The sequence below is a fragment of the Daphnia carinata genome, chromosome 7, assembly GCF_022539665.2.
Source record: "Daphnia carinata strain CSIRO-1 chromosome 7, CSIRO_AGI_Dcar_HiC_V3, whole genome shotgun sequence".
Taxonomy (NCBI): domain Eukaryota; kingdom Metazoa; phylum Arthropoda; class Branchiopoda; order Diplostraca; family Daphniidae; genus Daphnia; species Daphnia carinata.
In genome coordinates this window covers 2,301,864-2,320,019 of record NC_081337.1, presented here as the reverse complement: position 1 = coordinate 2,320,019, position 18,156 = coordinate 2,301,864, and the positions used below count along the sequence as shown (strand labels likewise).

At 39.2% G+C, this 18,156-nt stretch overlaps 1 protein-coding gene across 1 annotated transcript; it reads right to left on the bottom strand.

Moving 5' to 3' along the window:
- Positions 1-15,887: 15,887 nt before the first annotated feature.
- On the bottom strand, positions 15,888-17,590 carry LOC130703522 (hypoxanthine-guanine phosphoribosyltransferase-like). Its single transcript, XM_057524980.2, has 9 exons — positions 17,231-17,590; positions 17,009-17,115; positions 16,831-16,904; positions 16,734-16,759; positions 16,573-16,659; positions 16,484-16,520; positions 16,244-16,420; positions 16,097-16,173; positions 15,888-16,040 (listed from the first exon to the last, which is right to left on the bottom strand). Exons 1-9 carry the CDS (start codon positions 17,246-17,248, stop codon positions 15,993-15,995), a joined length of 651 nt encoding a protein of 216 aa, XP_057380963.1. The 5' UTR covers positions 17,249-17,590; the 3' UTR covers positions 15,888-15,992.
- Positions 17,591-18,156: the final 566 nt, after the last annotated feature.

Below are 18,156 nucleotides of genomic sequence, written 5' to 3'. Positions count from 1 at the left end.
GTTCTGTTATTTGTTCGGCTTCAAGTTCGAAGTGTAATGATTTATCTTGCACTTCACTTAAAGAAGATGGATCGTGTATTTCGTTTATTAATTTTGTTACTTCTCCGGGCTGATCCTGTTCTGTGTGGGTATCTTCGGCTTCGACGAATAGGAGTTCTCGTTGTTTATACTCTGTGATACGATTCTCCAGGTATGATATTTTATTTTCTTGTTCTGCTGCTTGCTTTTTATTTGTTAAAGCTCTCGTTCAAGGTCTTTACTTTTAAGTACAGTGTCTGCTTGGGTTTTAGTTAGCGTGACTTTTTCTGTTTTTAATTTGTCTAGCTGGTTTTTTAATTTCGGTTATAGCTGTTTCTAGCTCTTTAATTCTTTCAACGTTCACTGCCATCTTTTTTCTGGTATTCTTAGTTTTCTCTTGTAGTTGGGAATTTTCTGCTTTAAAGTTTATTAATTGTCTCTTGACCCTCTCTCTCAACACTTTTGGTAATTACTCCTCTCTTTTTCAGCCGGTCTTCAAAATATTTTTCACCTTCTTGTGATTTTTGAAAACCACTTTCTAACTCTGCGATTCGGGTGTTGGCTTTTTCAAGGACAATGTCCAGATATTCAAATACGAAGCGATATATGAGTGATTTTTCCCGAAGAGATCATTTAAGTGGTGCAATAGAGTAGGGGAGACTGGGGTGAGCCGGGACAGTGGGTGAAGTGGGACAGCTAGAGGAAAAATAGTAGTAATTGATTTAAAATTTCAAAAAAATATATGTTTTTAGTATTTGTGTTTCCTATTTAGGGTAAAAGTTTTAAACGAATATGTGAAAAAATACAAAAGTTATGTAGAAAATAAAAAAAACGGTATTTTTTTCCTTAAATTTTGCGCCGCCATTTAGTGTTTTTCTTCACAATACTACAAGTAATTAATATTTTACACATACAAACATGTTGTCTATTCATTTCTCTATCGTTTGCAAAAAAAATTAAATTTTAGGGCCATTGTTTTGGGAGGAAATTGTATTTTTACCAAAAGACTTTTTTGGGGGCTAGTTGGGACAGCAAATGTGCCTGAAATTGAACAGAAGTGGGTGGAGTTAAAGGCGGAGCTACAAAAACAGCGTTGTATTAATTAGTAAAAAAGTTACATTTCTAACTAACTAACTTTTCTAAAAAAAAAGAGTATATTTAGTAGTATCCTACTGATTTATTACAATTTTTTAAATGTATTTGATGAGTATAAATTTAGGGTGTCCCACATCACCCACCCTGGTGTCCCAATTCACCCAACACCACAGGCTCCTCCCTTAAATTTTTCAAAACTTTAAAAATCTGTAAAACGTAAATTATTAATTATAAAAATCCGAAAAAAAACATGGAGGTAAAGAAAGGGACAGCAAAAATATTAATCCAGTCAAAAATAAAATCAAGCAATTTGTGAAGGAGTTATGGAACAAAAACAAAAGGTGTCCCAACGCACCTCAGTCTCCCCTACGGGAACAGGCGGAAAGACGTGAATATGGGAAGAACTCTAGTAAAATGGTTGGCCCTAGCTCGCAAGAAGGTTGTCTGTATCAAAGAAGAACTCTAATATAGATTTCTAATAAAGAAGTTGTGTAATCTGGATTTTTTATCCTCACAGTTGCGTGTAAAGGGAGAACGAAATACAGGAAAGGGATTGCTAAAGCAAAGAAACGAACTGGAGAATATATTCTGCCCATCAACCAAACTGTTCAAAATTGCACAACTTAACCCAACCTAATGCTACTGAAGCGAAAAAAAAGATGGCGAAAACTAGAACCACGTCACTTTTCCGAAGGAATTTTTCCTTGGAAAAACGGACGGAACTGGTAGGTCTGCAGACAAAATATAATACAAATGTTATATTTAATATCCATTTTCGTTTGTATATGCCCCTAACCTAAAATATTATATCTTTTTCTTAACTAGAGTATCTGGTCGGCATGATTGCACTCTAATCGACCCTTGAATGCTCCTTAAAAGATTTGAAAAAGAGATAGCAGAGACTCCTGTTGAACTCTCGGTTTAGATACTGGAAATTTCTAGTGTCGCATAAAAGGTCCCTGGAATCAAAATTAACATCATATGTTCCAATTCCTTTGGATCGAGGGAAACGTTTTTTCGTTTCCAATGAAAAAAGAAAAACGGAAACTGGCATGTTTCACTTTTTGAAGAATATTTACCACAAGACAAACAAGATATGTTTAATGACATAGATGACAACTCTGAAGGACGAAAGTCCCTGGTATCCATCAATGACCCCGGGACCTCTCTCAGCAGTGGCTCGGTCAGCATTGCTAACCATACATCCAGGCTTTTGAGCTCCCCCTTTATTGCCGCCATGATTGGTCTGTCCGCAAATGTCCCCGTGTCTGGACACTTCGGCTTATGTATCTTCGGGAGATATATCGCTATTGATATATTGCTGGGATTTGCGTGTTCTCCAGGCGGAGACGGTCCTCTTCCGATCTATAATCCAGCCCCCTCATCTCAAACCGTGTAGCACTTGTTGCTTCTTGCTGCGAAGGTTCTCGTATTCACTCAATATCTGCTCGCATGAGAGCTCTAGACATGTGGGGGAGTCCTCCAACTGCCGATGCGCTTCTTTTAGATAGTTTTCCTTCGCGCAAAGTACTATCATGCCGTACCATCATGCGTAGTTAGCTCTCTCCAGGCTTCTTTCAGTCGTAGTTCCAGGTTCGGGGGGTCCGATCTCATTGGGGCGAAGGCATCTTCGCAAAATGCATCACAGCTCGTTGTCCCTACGCCTATCCTTGCCGGTGGTTGCCAGGAAGATCTCACTATCCGTGATAAAAGGCTGGTCCGTTGCCCTTTTATTTTATTGTAAGAAAGCAGCTAAAATTTATGGTTCGTTTGAAACGGTTGATGTCTGCTATCTGAATCGCCTTCCGGGAGCCTGTCGATACGAAACTCATACCCTTCGCCAGCACCTCCATGTGGGAATTTGTGAGTTCCGTATCCTTCAGGACTGTTTGTGTGCTTTCTTGTTCCTTGAATCGTAGTCTAGTGGAGTTGCGTAGTCGTCGTCTGCGTTTTGATTCGTTTATTCTTTGCCTTCTCAGCTTTTTCGAGGTCGCGGGGGTAATCGACGCCGGTCAGTGTAGTTCCAGTCCGGGGATGGGCTTCTATCGCGTCGATCCTCATCGTCAAAGGTTAATCTACTGCGGGATTCGGGTCTTGCTCGGCCTCTCCAGCTTCTATCTCTCTGGGGTCGTTCCCTGCTTTTCCGATGGTGCTGTTGTTCTTGTTGGTCATGTCTTTGCTGTTGGTTTCCTCGCTGTTGTTCCCTCGGGTGCCTCGTTCCTGTTGGCGGCATCCTTTTCGGTTGCAGGCCTGACACCATCAGTCGCTGGTTCGTTCCTGGGGTGGGGGGACGAAGAATGGTATTGGGGCTGCCAGTCTACCTTAGGGGATGTACGGGCGTATGTTGCGTGTCAGAAAACGTCTCATCTCCTCCGTTGCTGCTAGTTCGTCGCTTGTTAGCTGCTCCTCGATCCCTAATTCGTCCACCTTGCGTATTAAGGTCTCCAGGTCGGTTATTTGTGCCGTAATTAGTTCTTGGCTGCATTTCATCGCGCACTCCAGTTTGTGCGCGATTCATTTTGTCGGCGAGCTCCTGCGTCAGCAGCCCTGGTGAAGGCGACTGGAAAGATCTGCCCATCAACATGACTAGTGGGCGTCCGTCGTCCTTGTCGCTCAAATTCCGAAAGATACCGTTCTTCAGGTTATCTATATCCGCCAGCAGTCTGCCATATTCCCTAGCTTTTCCATCCATCGCTAGTGTCCTTTGGATCCCGATGTCTACTCTTTGTCTGGGGTTGGTTTGCAGTGCTGTGGTGTCCATTTCTTCCGTGTTTTCATCTCTATCCCAGATCCTCAGTTTTTTCCGTGTGCCGCCGCCATTAGGTCCACCAGTGATTCCCCAATGTTGGCCGATCCGCGTGTGGGTCCTGTGTAGGGTGATCCCACGCTGGTTGAAGGTATTGGTCCGGTTGCGCCCAGCTCTTTCGTCGGTCGAAGGTTCGTTTTCGTTATGGCCCCAGCCGCACTTGAGGTTGGTTTCCCTGTTTGGCTTGGTACTGATTGAGGGCTTGTTCTTGCTGTCGTTGCCAACGTAGCACAGGGTGGGTTAAGGGCTGCCATTTTCTCAGCTCTCACCAGGATGTATGAAATTGGGCTGTCCCCGAAGGTCGTCGTTTGATAGTCCTTCTCCTTTTTTTGGTTGAGATATTTCAATAGTTCCGGCTGGTTCCTGATCGAAGCGAATTGGTAGTGGGTGCCCCGGTAGATGAATGAGATCCCGGGATCTCTATAGGTAGCATTACCAGTGGTCGCCAAATCATCAACGATTTAAATCAAAAATGATTTAAATCATGATTTAAATCGAATTTTTATGATTTTGATTTTGATTTAAAAATCATTTTTATAATGGGGATTTTGATGATGATTTTATCGTTCACACAAATCGATTCCAAATCAAAATCAAATAATTTTTAGGTTTACTTTAAGTACAGGCCCATTAGCCATTGTTCTTATTCCCTTTTGACAGAATTATAACAAAACATAGTGTTTATAGTAAAGTATCTAGTGCTAAAGTGTTTGTGAGGGTAATAAAAACATGGCTTCAAACGAGTCGTTAGAGGAAATTGATTTTGAGGACAATAATGTTGTTGACTTAGAGCAGAGTTCGATTGAAAAGTCTTTCTTGTGGTTCAAGGTGGGTATTTTTGCCCTGTTTGTTTTTCCAAAAGATTTGACTGATTCAACTCCACCTTACAACCAAAACATTCGTGGGAAGTGTGGATTATGTAAGAAATTGATTTCTGGGCGTCGAGGTGCAAATACTAATTTTTCGAGACACTACGATCAGGTACAAAAAATTTTATGCGAAAGGTATTGATTCTTTAAACTGTGCTATTTAGATCCACTCGTCTGAATATTCCACGTTCAAGCTTCAAAATGAAAAGGATAAATTAGCAAAGAAATCTGAGAAAAGAAAACGGGTAGAAACCCCTACCAAGACTAAACTTACTGATAGCCAGAAAATTGCAGCTAAAGCTAGGGCGAGTGAGTTTTTTGTCCGAGCTCCACTTCTTATAACTGAGCAAGAAAAAATCAATCAAAGGATTCTAGATTACATCATAGCCGACGCTTTACCCTTATCAACAGTGGATTCCTATTTTTTCAAAAAGATGTTGCAGGCCTTAAATTCAAAAACTATTTTGTTCTCGTCCAAAACTCTTTGCTCTTTGATAGCTAAAGATTTCGCCAAATTTCATGGCAATTTAAAGGCTACATTTAGCAAAGTAGCTGTTGTTTCTTTAACTACCGATATTTGGAGTTCGAGGCGCAGAAGTTTTCTGGGTGTGACTGCCCATTGGCTAGATGGAATTACATTAAAGCGCCACTCAGCAGCAATCGGTTTAAAGAGATTCATAGGTATTACTTTATACATTATATACATTATGTCATGATTTTTTCCATAACTTACTTTTACTTATAGGAAGTCATACGTATGACAAAATCGCAAATTTCATCCATTCCATCATTCTCGACTACGAACTTACAGGAAAAGTCCAACATATTGTTACAGACAATGGGTCTAATTCCGTCAAAGCTATGCGGGTTTATTTTGCCTCTCCCTCCATGGCTTCTGCTGATGAAAACAATAGCCAAGAAATCAGTTCTAATGTTTGCGTTGAAACTATAGAAACCGACAAAGATATGGAAGAAATTCCAGAAGAAATTCTATCCCAATTAGCTGGAGAGGAAGTCGATGGTGTGTCAGTGAATGACAATATTGAAGAAATTGATTCTTACGAGCTTCTTAGTTCTACTGTTTGTGACGACGATGAAGACAGAAACATTTGGCTACCGGCTCATATTCGTTGCGCAGCACATATTTAAACTTATTGGCAACAACTGATATGGAAGCAATCTTAAAATCTAACTCGTCTTTTAAGGTTTTTTTCAATCGAGCTTTGAAAAGAGTTACAGATCTATGGAACAAGTGTGGCAGAAGTACCAAAGCTAGTGATCTGGCAAAACAAATACTAGGTACAATTATTGTGTCACAATCATATAACAGTATAATTGTCATCTCTTGAAATCGTTCGGTTTGCCACCATATAGGTCGTTATCTCCCAACTCCTTGCCCAACGAGGTGGAATTCTTTGTTCGATTCTTTGGCCGTGGTATTAAACCTTGACCATAAGCTCCTGATTTCCTTATGCGAACAGCTTGCCATCACATCTATAAACGAAGAAGATCTTGAATACCTATTTGAATATGTTGCAATAATGCAGCCTATTTCAATTTATCTGGATCTTCTTCAGGGCGAGGACAACTGTTTCTTGGGCCATGTTTTGCCGACGTTAACCAAAATACGAGTAAAGCTTGAAGGTTTAGTGCTCGAAAAGGGCAATTTAATCCGCGACAAATTACTCGAAAAACTTGAGCAAAGGTAACTAGTATTGCTAAATTAGTAGCCTACTGACTATGTAATGTATTACCTACTTTAGATTTGGTGCTCTTTTCACCAAGGATGACTACATATTGGCATCCGTCTCCCATCCTAAATTCAAGTTTACCTGGATGTCATCTAAAGATGATAGGGAACACGCCCGCTGTAGATTAAATTCTAGACTTAATAGTTTTTCTAAACGTGTTGTCCCTTCTGCTTCTTCGTCCACAAATAACGATCCCTACAGCTTTACTGATGATGAGACCTCCCCAACTAAAGATGAGATTGACTTATATTTGTCTGACAAAGACACTAGTTTGTCAATGTTAGACAGGCATCCATTAATTAAATCAGTTTTTATTAAGTACAATACTGCTGTACCTTCCAGTGCCCCTGTAGAACGTCTCTTCAGCATTGCTTCATTGGTGTTAACCGCAAGAAGAAGCCGGCTGAGAGACAAATTATTAGAGTACATGATTTTGCTGAAAATAGCCAAAAAACTCTAGGATATTTACAAATTAAAAGTGTTTCTGCTTATTTATTCGCTAATTCTTCTATATGAATAAAAGATTTGATTTTGATTTGATTTTGATTTGATTTAAACAAAAATTCTAGAAAAATGATTGATTTTTTATTTGATTTTTATTGATTTTTGAAAAATGATTTGATTTGATTTAAAAATCATTTTTCAAGTGATTTGCCGATCACTGCCGGGTTGGTTTGCAAACTTTGTTTCCACTTGGTGGTGGTATGTGAACTCCGATCCGATGCTTAAACTCTGGTCCTTCAAAATTATTCCTAAGTTTCTTTTTATAGCAAAGTCCAGCCCCTCTGACCATCCGTGCATGGCTTGGTGGGTCGTGTTGATATTAAATAAATATGACAAACCCTTATCATCAAGAAAATTTTGTTTGCAAGCTAAATAAATCATTGTATGGCCTTAAGCAAGCTACTCGACTGTGGTTCAAGAAATTCGACGATGTTCTGCTTAAGTTCGGATTGAAAAACAGCACCGCGGATAGGTGTGTTTACGTTCGAAGGACAAGAGATGAGACTACTTTTGGTGTTATTCATGTGGACGATGCTATTTTTGGAAGTAACAAAATGCAGGCTCTAAGCGATATTAGATCACACCTTTGGGAGGAATTTCAGACCCATTCGCTACCCCCAACGCGATTTATCGGCATCAACATCAAGCGTGATCGCCAGATGAAAAGAATCTTTATGTCACAACCGCATGTAGTTGAGAAACTGGTAGCAAGATTTGGATGGCAGAATGTAAAGCCAAAAGCCGTTCCCGCAGACCCAAACGTGCGTCTCAGCTCCCACTTGAAGTCGAAGAGCGAGGGAGAGAAAATTGAGCACTACCGGGAACCAGTTGGCACTCTTCTCTATCTGGCTCTGCAAACGCGCCCAGATCTTGCATATGCTGTTGGCCAAGTTGCAAGGTATTGTCAAAACCCTAAAGCTGAGCACTGGCAAGCAGTAGTCAACATAGCCGGATATCTCAACGGAACGAAAGACTATGGCATTTGGGTCGGCGGAGACACAACCGGACTTGTTGGATACTCGGAGTCTGATTTTGCTGGAGATACCAACGACCGTAAATCTACGTCTGGTAGCATTTTCTTTTTCCATGGTGGACCAGTAGTCTGGGCCAGCAAGAAGCAACCTTGTACTGCCCTCTCGACAACTGAAGCAGAATATTTATCTATTTGTGAAGTCGCAAAAACTGCCCTCTGGCTGAGTTTCCTACTGCAAGACTTCACTGGTGAGGAACAAAAGAAGGTGCCCGTATATTGTGACAACCAAGCGGCTGTCCGGCTGGTTTACGATGCTGAATTTCATCAGAGAACTAAACATATTCAACTAAAATGGCACTGGATTAAGGAAGGCGCATGAGCAACTGGGTGCTGTTTAGCCTCGGTGTCTTTTATGTCGTCTGCTTGAGTCAATTGTCAAGAGCTTCTGTCGCACACTTCTACATATTCATTGTTATTGCAAGTGGTAAAGTTCTTTAGGATATGTAATATATAGTTACATTAGATATAATGAATTTATTCACGAACTCTGGGAGCTGATAAGGTAATGGTTGCATCTATGAATTAGTGCTTCTGATCTTTATTCTCAACAGGTCGGCCAAAGGTTGGATCCCTATTTGTTTTTGTGCTCCGTGACCCGTGCATCCGGTGTTCCTCTTCCTCGAGCTCAGTGGGGTGGCCCAAACCAGTTTGGGGGTTGGTTTACGGTTGCACAAAGCGGAGGTCAGGCCACTCAACGTAGAGTATTCAAGGTGGGATCTCCCGAGACGGGGTGAATTTCAAACAAACATGGTGGTGATGAAATTGATGATGATGGAAGCAATTATTATCGCCGATTTGATCGATAAGGGTAAAATTCGCTGGGAAACCAGAGGGCTCTCTAATCGGTCACCAATGGTGAATAATTTTAACTGCAATAAAAAGGCCTTAGTAAGAGCTTTCGTTTTCCGTAAGCCTCAAAGCAGGATTTCCATAAACAACAAAATCTTTAAAAAAAACAAATTCATAGTTTTTGCGATCCATAGGTATCGTGGACCGAAAAGATAAAACTAAAAAAATTCTTTCATTCTCTTCTTCTCTCAACTTCTTGTTTATGAAAAGTAAAGTCGACCGCTTCACTAGAACTCTAACCAGAATTAAAGAGCCTCCAGGTTCCATTGCATTAACTTTTGCGAGGACTCTGTCAACCAGAATAACCTGAGAGATCTAGGATGTCCCCAACCAACGACATAACCAGCCTGAAGTCGAAACCCTTAAAGAAGAGACTTCAATTAAGCGACGAGATTCAGTAACTGACAGACAGAGACAGACAGACAGAGAACTACAAGCCACAATCTCCAAATAAAAGAACGCCATGTCGCTACGGATGCCATAAAAGCTAAAAAAAAGAATAGACTGATTGGAGAAAAAAATTAACAGCAGATTTTGTAAGCTTGAGACGATCCTTCTTACCCGTTCTGCTCCAAAACAAGCAAATGCGCACCCATGCCCAACTCCCAGTCCTCCCTTAGTCATATGTAATGTCCGCCAATGATTTCGACCATCAGAGGTCACACGCAACACCGTGACCGTCCAACAGAGGGCCTTGACCTGGTTAGGCCTTGTTGGTTAAGTAATGTCGATTTCCAATGGGTGCTCTAGTAAGTACAGTAAGGCTCCACAAAACGGGACGCCTGCAAAAAGGGAAATCTCACAAAACGGGAAGAGGGGCTGCTCGCACCAAATTCCGCCGTAGGGCATTTTCTCAAATCTGTTGACGGGAGATTTAAATTTCTGGTGGTACACTACAGTGGGAATGAATGTGCAGGCCAAAAATAAACTGACTGCAGTTTACCTTTGTTTTATTTTACTCTTTTTAAAGTACGATGACGCACCGTAACATTTTCAGGCTTTAACAATATGCTTGTTAACTTTAACAAGGTCTAGCATCAGGGGAAAGAGGGGAATGTTGCACACTGCCGTACCGAACGAAACATAAACCTTTGGGTGCTCAAAACACTGACTTTTACCAGTTTTTCAAAGCCTGAACGGAGTATTTGCTAGCAGATAAACTTTTTCAAACAGTCACATGGTTTTTGCAATGCTTGACATTTGTTTACCATTTCAAAATGAGTGATACTAGTGAACAAGTAACTTTGGGCGATTCTGTTAAATTATATCGTGATGAAAATAGAGCATTGTCCGTTAACGAAGAGGAAATGACAGTCGGTTTTTTGGAAAAGGTTCCGAAAGTATTTTTTAAAATGTAGCTATAAAATAACAAATTTAAAATGCTGTTTCATTATTTTTTTTCAATCTTTCTATTTACCAATACCCTTTTCAAGAACTTGATTATAAACTGTAATCTAATAACGGTCTCTACAGATCCTGATTTGTTTAATGAGGACAATCAGGTAAGTGGTGCTGAGGCCGTTCGTTTTGGCTATGTAGCCATTCCTCATAAATCTATCGAACCAGAGATGGAAAGTTTAAACAAACCGATGTGTCCTACTTTTTCTGTTTACCAGATGGAGGATGATTCAGGTGAACAGACAGGTAGTTATAATTTGTTATTATTTAAACATTATATTTAATCTGTTTCTCGTATATTATCTTTACCTTATAATTAATTGTTCTTTAGTGGGAACTTTGTTTGATAAAATTAACGATACTTCCATTATAGCAATGTCTAGTTACAACAAGGGAAAGCCTTTCAATAAAATTGCAACGAGCACACAAAGAAGTCGAAAACGGACAGCAGCAGGTTCGAGTAGATAGACGAAGCGCAGAGTAAAGAAATGCTCAGAATCTATGTAGCGCTCTTCCAACAGGTTGGACCAACAAAGATGTTCAAAACCAAGAAGATGTTGTGGGTCCAGCTCGCTAAGCAGTTCAATGAGAATTATTTAGCATTTCATTTCACTCGTGAAAATGTCGAAAACCGGTAAGAATACCACTAGCGCATGTTATTTAATATTTTTAACCCCATTTTTTATTATTAGATTAAAAACTGTGAGGAAGCGTCACAACACTGTAAACAGGAAGAATGGAGAACCTGGTGAAGTGCTGCACCGTCCTTAGTTTGACGAAGAATTCGAAAAGCTTGGGACAAAGAACGACGGCATGGTTCCAGTTGTTTCGCGTGGACAAGGTCGGTGGTCTATCACAAGCCAAATTTAAACACTGGCAATTGCCGGGAGCGCCTGTAGCTCTAGCAGCTCTGCTAACACGGAAGCTGACTCCAATGGCAGAAGCAGTAAATGTTCTTTGGGATATGGTTCATCGTCCACATTAAAATGTAAGAAAACAACAAATGAAAATATAATCAAGCTCTTGCAGGAGAAAGAAGAAAAGCGAGTTACTCGCCAGGAAGAGCTACTTGCCGTTCAGCGTAGCAGGTTGAAATCTTGAAAGCAGAACGAAGACCTTCGGTTCTTCGAAGGTCGACAGCTCCGCGATAGGCCTAGGGCGGGGCTTAATTACAAAAGGGAGGGGAGGAATGTAATGTGGTGGCCCTCTATCGAGGACCACCCAATTCAAATGCATTAAAACGGCTGGGCAGCCTCGTGCAGCGTCCAAACCGCGTCGTCTGCTGTTGGGAATGCGTTACATTCCAAACAGTACCTACACAGAGTTTACGGACAGCCGAAAGAGGTTTTCAGAGAATCTGTTTTTCTTTAAATTGCTAAAAAATACACTAATCATCTGAAATATATGATTCTGCTAATGACATTTTTCCTTAAGCTAAGCTTTCTATATGCTTTTTTGCTGAATTTTTGTTTCACGGCAAAGTTTTTTTTATTGGAGGAAAAAGTTTCCGGACAGTCAAGAGGGCCAGTAGTAGTAGTAGTAGTAGTAGGGCCAATAGGGCTATTTTGGCTCTCTTGAACGAAATGAAAAATAGAACTACGATGGCGCATTACGACATAAAAAAAGAGCAATGTTTAATTTATAATCTAACATGTGAATTTGCATATCATGCCATATGCAGAATCACTCTATTTTCAACTTCAAAACGGCTAATTTAAATTTTTAGGCAATTTTCGCTTTTTTCCCAACTATTCAATGGGTTAGGGTTGAAAATTGTGGTAAAATCTGAAAACATTTCTGGATCGCGTAAGTACTTTTCTACGTTTTGTCAAACAAAGAGAAAATTTTAAATTTTTTCCTAGTATACAGTATTGCTTCTAGTCGTCAACACTCACCACTCGCCAAAAAAGGAAAGATCTTTCTGTTGAAGGAAGAACTAAAATTAAATCTTAACATAAGTTTAAGTTTTCCTTCAGGCAAATTTCCTCCTTAACGGCGCTAAATCAGTCAGATAAGCACTATGTTAAATTACGTGCTCTTCGTGATCGGCGAAAACACTTAAGCATCATCCGGAGGAGTTTAACATGGTAAGAAAATTGCCAGTGAGTAATTCGGTTATTACTAAAGCATTCCATTCCTGGAATCTTTTCGGAAGAATTTCTGCCCATCAACCGTTACTAAGTATCACAAATATTAAAAAAGACTTGTCTTTGCCAAAGAACATGTGAAATGGTCAAGGAAAAACTGAAAAAAGTGCTATTCACGGACGAACCGAAGTTTGAACTTTTCGGGAGCAAGAAACGTTTGTTCGTTCGTAGACGACCCGGTGAAGGATTCAAAAAAGTGTGCTTTAGCACCTACCGTGAAACGCGGTGATGGTAGCATAATGGTATAGGCGGGTATATGCACTCAAGGTGTTACGAAAATGAAACGAATCGTGGGTATCGTGGGCAAAAAGATGTATCATTCCATGTTGCTACATACTGCTCTCCCGGAAGATAAACGCCTAATCGGAAAAGGATTCATGTTTCATGAGGATAACGATCCTAAGCACTCGTCTAGACTTTGTTGTAATTATTTGGAAAGAACGGAAGCATCTTGTTTGCATAGTGTGCTACCTTTTTTCTTTAATAACTGTTATTGGCCAAATATTTCATATTAGGTGATGTGCGTATGATTTGGCCCCCTCAGAGCCCCGACCTAAACCCCATCGAGGCCATGTGGGATTACGTTGATTATCGATTACGTAAGACTCAATGAACGTCACAAGATTGTATATGGAGAAACTTTCAACAAACCTAGAATGTCATTTCTCGTAAAATTCTACGGAAATACATATTTTCTATTATGAAAAGATGTCAAGCGGTTATAAGGGCCAAAGGTGGACACCCGCTATTAAAAACACTATGTTGTTAAAAATTTCAAACAGGCATAAATAAAAGTACAGCATCATGCACAAAAAAAGAACCCCGATTTGTTTTCAAAACGCCATCTTTGGGTAAAATATATTAATTGTGTACCTTTTTAAAATAGGTAGGGCTGTTTTGGCGCAAAACCCCTATAAGTTGAGATGGGTAATTTAAGTCTAGACACCTTTTTCTAATGCCCCAGGTGTTAGCAAAACGTGCAAAACCTTAATCTTGATTTCTCACCCTCTACCGCACTCGGCACCAAAGCATCTATCCCCTCTTCTAAGCAAATCTCCTAATCTCAGCCTAGAAAAACCCAAATTGCAGCAGAAAATGCAAAACCTTTATGTTGACTTCTCACCTACTAACGCACTGGGCATCAACGCATTTATAGTGCCGATCCAGTTATAAAACTGTCCTGTGCGTGGAGTTCTAGAACTAAATGGTTCTATAACCAAGCATCCGATCTCAGAGCCACCTATCGTCAATTCATTTATCATTCAAAATTCGACGGCATGTGAATGTAAAGCGTATATCACAAGAGTAATGCTGTTTGCTATGCAGCCATAATTCCGTATTCGAATCGATGCGCTAATAAACGTGTAAAGAATTTTTATCGTTTGCGTAATATATTCTATGGGTGTTAATGGTAAGATACTAATGTATCTTCATGCGTGTGGAACCATCCATTGAATCATTGGTATGATGAAATCAAGGAACTCATGGGGTACTAGAAGAAAGATGGGATAGTAGATGCTGTAAAGACTGGAATGGAAGGAAGTGCTGATTATTCGAACAGTTGGGAGGTGTCATTAAAATTTAACACCTTAACAATTCCTGCATTTCTTTACTAAGAGGAGGGTTCTACCACGAAGAGGATGCTCCATCATCGATTGGCCGAATGACAGTTTAATCGATAAAGAAGAATTAATCAAAGGAATTTTTTGGCTAAAAAATTAGATCTAGCGAGTAACACTTTTTGAGATTTTGTGTCCATTACCTGCCCGGTTTCCACGTGGATAACGCAATTTTGAATCTGGTTCCATTACTTGGTTTCAAACCCCGGTTAGAACCCATTTCTTCCCTGATTATTCGTGTTTTGCTCCGAAATTTAATCACGCGCTTTAAATTTCCGCCCCGAGATGACGCTGATCAACCAGGAAACTGGTCACGTTTAGATTCATAGTTCTAAACTTTTTTGAATCCTTTTTTTTAAGTTGACGTCATTTAAGCCGCTATTTTTTTAGACTGTTGTTGGTTTACCCGGTTCGCCTATCAAAACCGGTCTAGCCTGCCCATCTTGGCAAGTAGGCTATCCCAATCGTCCATGGACGACTATTTTTAGCAGTGATCCTTGGTGTACTGCATTCTGAGTGCAGGGAGAGTGGACACAAAAGTGAGATGAGGGGTGATAAAATGAGAATGAAAATGACGTGATAGAACCCGCCGAAACTTTATTTCAAATTGGGGGGAAAAGTTAGGCCTACAGGTCTGGCCTTGACCTATAGACTTGGTGAAAAAACTAGATATAGGGCTTTCAATCTCACTTGATGATTGTTTACTTCCACTGCTAGAAAAGGGGTTATGAATTACAAGTAAGTCCTATATCTTATAAACATCCCATATTGTAGAAGATGGGGAAAATAAAAACTTTAAAAAACGACCTTAAACATTTCTAGGAATTTTATGAATTTGTTCATGGGTCGTCGGGGAAGGTAACAGAAAATAATGGTGTAACATTTTAAACCTTGCGTGATGTAGATTACTCGCTAACACCCAGTGTTCTGTCGAATAAAACTTTCGAATAAAATTTCAAATAGAATAACGCAAAAAATCGAATATTTTATTCGTTATTCGTCGAATAAAAATGTCCTTATTCGTATTCGTTATTCTTATTCGTTGTAAATTCGTATTTTATCATTTCGAATACAATTTCGAATAAGTAATTTTCTTGTAGGACAGGCAGTCTTGTTTTGATTGATGTCCTGTTTTTTTCTGAAGGTAGGCTAAATGCCATTTTTATTCCATATTTGATTCGAAAATTTATTCGTTATTCGTTATTCGAAAATTATTCGTATTCGCGAATAAAACGTCCATTTTATTCGTTATTCGTTATTCGTATTCGTTTACTTGGCTTATTCGTATTCGTTTACAAACGAATCAAGTTTTTTCTTATTCGACAGAACACTGCTAACACCTTGTGTGTGAAGCACATAATTAGTAAACAGTAGCACGCAATCAGTAGAGCCGAATTTTTCTATATTATAGTATGAGCTGACCTCTGGCGGCGAGACCGCGCATAGTATATCCGATTTCTCTCAGCCAGTCAGCCTTAGTAACTGATCGCGTTCTTTATTTCGTAGTCTTGTGATTTTTAGAAACACATAACGGTGCTACAATTTGTGGACGTTGTCAGAGTAGGCTATTATGTTCATTTTTCAACCACAGTTCCTTCTCTCACTTTAACCTATTTCTTATTTAAGTAAATTTTTAACTTTTTAAAGCGATTTAGCTATCATTCTTTTATTTCATAAGTTAGAAAACATTCACTCAGCTGAGTACCTTTTTTTTAGCCAATGAAAGAAATAAGACATCTTTTTCTCTACAGTGGTGAATGAGATATCAAACAAACACCAGATATAATAATTTCTTGAGTTTATTTCTATTAATTTTATTTAAATTTTCATCTTCATTTCAATCCAAACTTGGTCATGGTTGGTGCTGCAGATGGAAATCTATGCATATCATGCAAGGATTTCATCACACTTTATACTTGTTGATGCCATTGTCATTGACAACACATATGTGCTAAAATCAAACTCAATTATTATTTAAAATAAAATTAAGTATCTTGGCATCCTTACATGCAGATCTCTAAATCTTTCATTGAAGTCAAGAGCATACCCAACTACAAATTTGTCTGGAATCTCAAATCCACAATCTAGTTCATAAAACAATAGAAGCTAGTTAAACAATAAAATTTTAAAATTCCACTGGTTGCTATCACTCACATTCGGGAATGTAACCATTAGATGCTGGCTGACGCTTCAGCAATAGGCTTGCAACTTTGACACACTTTGGCTGATATTCCTCCAATAATCCCAACAGCTTCTGCATTGTTCTCCCAGTGTCAATGATATCCTCAACAACCAATACATTTTTTCCCTTCACACTTTCCATATTATCACCTAATACCTCATAAAATGTTTTAATTATATTGCTTATTCAACTAACATTTATGTATACAATACCTCCAATAACTTCAATAGTGCCAATAGATTTGTCATTCTAGAAAAACCATTTTAAGATACATTCACCTATAGTCAAAGAAAACTTTTACCTGGTAGCTCCTTAGTCTTATAAAATCCACAGACAGTGGCACTGATCTCTCACCTTGGTTCCGATTTAAGCTATTGATTTTATCTATCTGATAATTAGGAATAAGCAAATGATTAAATCAAACTTTTTTGCTCAACTTAACTTAATTAACTGGATAATTACCAAATCTGTATAAAACTTGTAGCCCCCTGATTAGATTTAAAATACCTAATTACAATTTTGACATTTAACTTACGTCATAGGAAAGGGAAATTATTACCTTTGAGCACACATATTGCGACCAGTGGTTCTTTTCCAAAATCAGTGAAAATGTCTTTGGCAATCCTTTCAATTCTAAAGGTGAATTTGTTTGATTGAGATTTACGCGAATTGAAAATTATGCATTTATACAGTACCATAATGTAAGCATGTAAAGCCAGATAATGAATAAGAATTACCTGTCATGGATGACACCATATGGTATCAGAACAGATTCTAGATCATCCTCGTAGTGCTTTGGAATGCAAAATGAATCCAACGAATAACCCTGGTAGCTATCCTCTATCTTAAATGAGGGAATGACAAAATTTACAAGATAAATCAAAAATCACTTGCAGGAATAATTTATGCAACTTAAGTAGTTATCTACGGCATTGAAATTTCTGGATTACAAAATTTACCCTAATGGAAGTTGTCATTTTCAAGTCTGGTTGAGTTTCAGGAAGACCGTCTTACTGCTGGTACTGCTGGCTACAATTTGGAACTTCCCTCAACTGTCAGCGGTGCCCAATCATGAATTCAGCACGAACTTCAGCTGCAATACCCACGGTCGTGTCGGTAACGGTCGGCCCACGGTTATCTTTGTTGCTAAGGTCAAATTTGAAAACAAGTGGAAGGCCTCGGTAACACAACTATTGGACTTATATATCGGTTTGGCCTTCATACTCAAGATGCCAGTTAGCTGCTGTAACAAAGACAAAACTCATGCGGGGAAAATGAGTTGCGTCACAAAGCGCCTCCCCTTAACAATTACGAGAACTGATGTGTATTTTGCATACGCCAACGCCTTTTTGTTCCGTCACATTATTGGTTCCACCACTTGAATGAAATGCGATGAGGCTTAAATTTTGCAAGCAATATGTTCAACTTCAAGCACCAGACTTCTCTGGCCTCATTTATATGCTGCCCACAATTCGGGCGTGTTTTATTTTGTTTTTCTTTCTTTCTTTTTCTTTTTTTTTTTCAAGCAATCATTCAAACAAAAGCTGACGTACTCGTCCGGATTCATCTGATCACCCGATTCGAGATAAAACACTTGAGACAGTCGCATGTAAGGGGCAGCATAAATTATGTGTAGTCACATTACCTAAAAAACCAATCCTACCGTATCCGCTGTGGATGACTTTTTCGTCGAAAGGAAAGACAGTGTGCTGTCTTGATTTCTTCGAAGCATCGGATAACAGATATGTATGATTATGACGATAACAAGAACAAGTCTACGTGGCACAGGAAATTCGCTGCAGTTGCAAAAAGTTATTGGACTTGCAGTATCCTCAATGCAAGTGTGTATTTCTATAGTGGAGAATGGGAAGAAATTTGACACAGA